Here is a 4,546-nt window from a genome sequence, read left to right as displayed (position 1 = left end):
AGAAAAAGAAAACTGTGCAAGTTTTGCTAATTATGCCTCCAAAGAACATCTAATGAACAGCACCATATAACGTAAGCAAATGTTGGTCTTCAAGAAAAACAGGTTCTCAGAAGTCTGTCACATGGCCTTCTCTAATGTAAGATCCATGAAGTTGCATTCAATCAGATAAAATTGAATATTTTGATCTTGGCTCTTTAAAATGAATCAGAGATGCTAGGTGGTAATGACTTCTCTAGAAAAATATCCCAAAATAGGAATTAAAGTGTTAACAAAAGCTATAAATAACTAACGGTACGGAGAAGATTGATACTGATTGATTAGAGAAGACAGAAACAGTAAAAGAGTGACACTAAATATGCAAATAGAGAAATTCAATTTATTGGCCTCTGTGGTTAAACAGTCATGGAGTAAAGCCATGAAAATAAAAATTTCAATTTGAAATTTTATTTAGCATGTCGCTAAATGCTTAATAAGACATCAACACTACAGCCAACATACTCAGGATTTGTTGTTGCTTTTTTGTTTTGTTTTTTTTCAATACGTGGTGATAACCATGTTGTAAAAGCCAAAAAAAAACTTAAATAGTGGCTATGGTGTAATGCTGGTTTTAGGAATGTTGACATGATCCTTAAAAAGGTGTCCAAAAAAGGTGCAGCCTCATTTGGCAAATCAGGGAATGGTATCTTCATCCCACTCCCCATCCTTAGCTCTCCACCATGGAGAGGTCTTACGTGTCCTTACTCCTTGTTCTCCATCATGGAGAGTTCTTTGATGACTCTTAGTTTCCCACTAGCATCCAAATTACGTTTCTCACGTATAAGTTCTTCCAGACTGTGAAACCTCATGGTATGAATGTTGTTCTCTTCCAGATGGAGTTTCAAAAAATACTGAAGGTTATCAGAATGGACCTCACCACCGGCTTTGAATTCTCTGTTGCCAAACCTACACCAAGCTGCAAAACTTTCTGAGTTAGTCCAGCAGATCTCGTCGCTTCGTAAGCCAAGATGTCCACATGCGTTTTGGAGGACCAGCTCGGCGGTCAGGGGTCTATATCGATACCAACTACTCACCACCCGGCCCATACACCCTCCTCCTACCTCGAACACGTTGTCTTTGCGGATCTCCCCATGGTGCAAGTGTATAATCTGTCCCTGCCCAATGTAAACAGCCCAGTGAGGTGATGGGGGAAGAGAATGGTCTGCAGTGGGGCAAATAAAGATCAATTCCAGGAGATCGCCTGGTTTGCAAAAGGTCAACAAGCCTTGCATAGGATAGACACTGAGATCTTGGCTGCCCCTGAGCTTGGAAAATATGCATTCCTGGCAACTAAAGGCAGAAAACTCAATCTCATTGAGTAGAATATGCCCCTCACACTCGCTGGGACTGGGGTCCCTCACAGTGTATCGTTCAGATTGCCCTCTATCGTCCAGGTCCTCCTCCTCATCAGAGAAAAAGTAGGCCACCCCAACTCGTAGCTCGTCCTTTTCTATCCCAGAAGGGTCTCCTGTTGGCAGCTCACTATAATTCAGGTGGGTGATGCGATCCAGTTGATTTCCCATCAATGACAGGACGAGGCAAATTCAGTGGGAACGCCAGTTCTGCAAGGAGAATAAGACCATTAGTATCCCATTGAGAGGAATAAATTTTTACTAAAAAATGGAACTAGACAAAGATATTCACCCACATTAGGATTTGATCTACACAGATTACACTACTAATCCAACAATGTAATGACTAACCTCTCCACATCACTAGTCCTTAAACGCTAAACATCCTAGATATCCGACAGACCCAAACACTCAAAACACCTTCCCCTTTCTTCACAAAATCTATGCATCATTACATAACAATTTTCACATTATAAAAAAAGCAAAGTTAGAATTTCTCTATACAACTTCTTTCTACCGTGGACATGCTGGTGAGGAGACATGGTGACCATCTAGTGATCAGTGGTGATTGTAGTACTTAGATTTACCCCAAACTATCACTAAGCCTAAGCATTTTTCTGAGAGGCGATATGGCAAGACTACCCCTTTAAGCTGGCACTGGTTATAAAGTACACGCCAGTAAACACGTATGACCTTTTGGAAGACTTTTGCTCAACAGCATTTCATAGAAGTCATAAACTGCTAGATGCAACAGGTTAGAACAAATCATAGCCTTGATCAGCCATGAGTTTGCCAGCTGGGCCCCAGGAAAACAAAGGTTATCTCTTTAAGGCTGACTAGTGTCTACAATAGCTGCATTTCTGCTTCGTATTACAGCAAAAACTGTAGTTTTAACGAAGAACATGAGAATCTCCGATGCCAGGCCAGAAGCGGAAACGCGCTCATACGACACCTACGTGAAATTGGCCAAATAAAGTAAAACTACAGATCAAAATGTCATCACATTATCAGCTGTTTATTGACACTGAGGCCAAATAGAGAAAAGAAAATCCAAATTTTTATCGACATGCGTTATACCATCCATAGAGAGCTCCAGGAGCACACTAAAGTCACAATTTTGCTGCAATTTGTTTAAAATGTTGCAACCAAAAACAAAAGCTTTCGATTTGCTCCTGCCACATTCACACGCCGCCAATTTAGTCATCAGTCTCGTAGTGTTACCCTAAAAGACAAGTCATACACACCGCACCATGATATTTGCACCACCCAGCTGCTGCGGAACATCCTGCCCAACATGCATGTTCAATAAGACTATCATGCGCCTCGTGTCTCAATGCAGTTATTTATGGCATTTTCCAGATGTTATTTGATCAGCACCCAAGCGAGGGCAGCACGATACAGGGGGAAACGTACAGCCGAGCATTGTTCAGTACTGTGCAGAGGGGAACGATAAACGGAACAGATGCAATAGTAATAAAAATGAGCAAATATCAACGCAAAAGTCAGAAAGGATCCTTGATCTCTAAAGCACGACGTACATAATAGATAACAGCAAATAATAATTAGTGCAAAAATATCCATTCCGTTCTGCAAAAACAGCACCAACGTGCAAGACATCCGTCGTAATATAGAAGCCTGCCATAGATAGAAGGAAGGGAAAAAAGTCAAGAAACGGCTATAGGTAGGGTCAAATCCCGGTTTTGACGGCGTGCACCGTAATGAATGCGGAGTTCGCAGAATTCCATTTAACACATCTGTCAGGGATGTGACATATGCCATCCACGAAGAAAAAGAAGAAGAGGTCTGCGCTACATTGTAATTATCCTTGGCTTCTCGTCAACGCGGGAGCCTCGATGTCTAACATGGCAACTACCAAAGTTATGAACTATATGTAGTCTGGAAAAGAAAAGAGAAGAGGGTATGGGAAAGGCTCAGCTAGAAGGACCGCCACCAGTCCTCGGCCTTCGCTCCTGTCTGACTTTGTTGCCCCCGGTGGTATTCCCATGTGGGGCACTGTGTGAATATGTCCCAGCGGGGGGGATGCTACATTTCATACGCTTCCCTTTGTCTTATTATTACAGGGCCACATAGCAAAGAACCGTAAATGTCTACTTTGCCTATATGGAGAAAAAAAAAGCAGCCCAGCCTTCCCTCCCCTCCTTAAAGAAATCTGTGATCTACCTAGCTACAAGACCGAGCTGGCCCTAGGGGAATGCTGCACCCTCGCTGCTGATTGTTCCTTCTTTAACTTTCCTTCCATGTATCCCCGTCACAATAGTAATATCAATCCATGGGAGGACGGTCCGCTCTCCAGAAATAGCCATCAGGCCACCCACTATCGACATTGCCATAGCCATCCCCTTCTCCGTGTATTCACATTGCATAAGCAAAACGTGAAGGGGCTGCAAACCCTTTACCGGCGAAAATCCATGGAAAGGTTAGAAGAACGCAGGTCCTCCATTCAATCTAGTTCCCAATGCACAGTAGTTATTACCGACGATCAGTTCTGGGAGCAGATGCATTGCCCCTGGGAATCTATTAGCCTCTACAGAGAAGAATCAAAGTTATACACTCATTGCAATAAAGCATGTGTGGAGGAATGAGAAAGGTAATGGATACAGTCTCTCTGTACGGCGCTGCGGAATATGTTGGCGCTATATATAAGCGATGGCAATAGAAAAAAAGAGACGCTCAACCGGAGAGGAAATGTAATCTTACCCTTGTGGATCTGTAGGCAGAGGAGGGGGTATAAAAATCCTATAGATTCCTTTTCCTCTCCATGGGCTGCCGCAGAGGTGTAGGGATTATTCCCCCCTGGCCACTTCTTTTTTTTCCCCCCTTCTAATAGAGCTGATCTTCACCTGCGACAAGAAGAAGCAGACACTGGGCTCGCAGCCCTTGTGAGTGCAACTACAATGGACTATGACTTTTTCTGCGTCCGCCCCATGAAGGTTCTCATTGGCTTCCTAGTGCAAGGAGGTGTTGTGCGAGGCTCCTGAACAATGCCCAGTGCCTCGCCGCTGTCAATCACAGAGAGAGAAGGAAGGGCATCTTGTAAATCTCCCCACCTCGCTTTGATCTGTAGTTTGTCATGGGCAGCGCAGCTAGGGATTAGTGACAAACTCATTCATTTCAGGTCGGCTCCTTCCCTTCTGCAC

General features: G+C 43.6%; 1 protein-coding gene across 2 annotated transcripts; it reads right to left on the bottom strand.

Moving 5' to 3' along the window:
- Window positions 1-356: 356 nt before the first annotated feature.
- On the bottom strand, window positions 357-4,322 carry LRATD1 (LRAT domain containing 1). Of its 2 annotated transcripts, none has more exons than XM_073568245.1 (2): window positions 4,107-4,322; window positions 357-1,598 (listed from the first exon to the last, which is right to left on the bottom strand). In XM_073568245.1, the coding sequence occupies exon 2, from the start codon at window positions 1,557-1,559 to the stop codon at window positions 738-740; it is 822 nt and encodes a 273-aa protein (XP_073424346.1). In that variant the 5' UTR covers window positions 1,560-1,598; window positions 4,107-4,322; the 3' UTR covers window positions 357-737. The 2 variants fall into 2 exon arrangements, with proteins under 2 accessions (XP_073424346.1, XP_073424347.1); XM_073568246.1 differs by lacking the exon at window positions 4,107-4,322 and adding an exon at window positions 2,633-2,691.
- Between the last annotated feature and the right edge of the window lie 224 nt (window positions 4,323-4,546).

This window comes from Dendrobates tinctorius, unplaced genomic scaffold (assembly GCF_039654945.1).
Source record: "Dendrobates tinctorius isolate UK_male_01 unplaced genomic scaffold, ASM3965494v1 ptg000021l, whole genome shotgun sequence".
Lineage (NCBI taxonomy): Eukaryota > Metazoa > Chordata > Amphibia > Anura > Dendrobatidae > Dendrobates > Dendrobates tinctorius.
This window is presented reverse-complemented; position numbering and strand designations above follow the sequence as displayed.

Coding starts and splice junctions, on each gene's coding strand:
- LRATD1 (XM_073568245.1), bottom strand. CDS start 1,559: ATGGGAAATCAACTGGATCGCATCACCCACCTGAATTATAGTGAGCTG.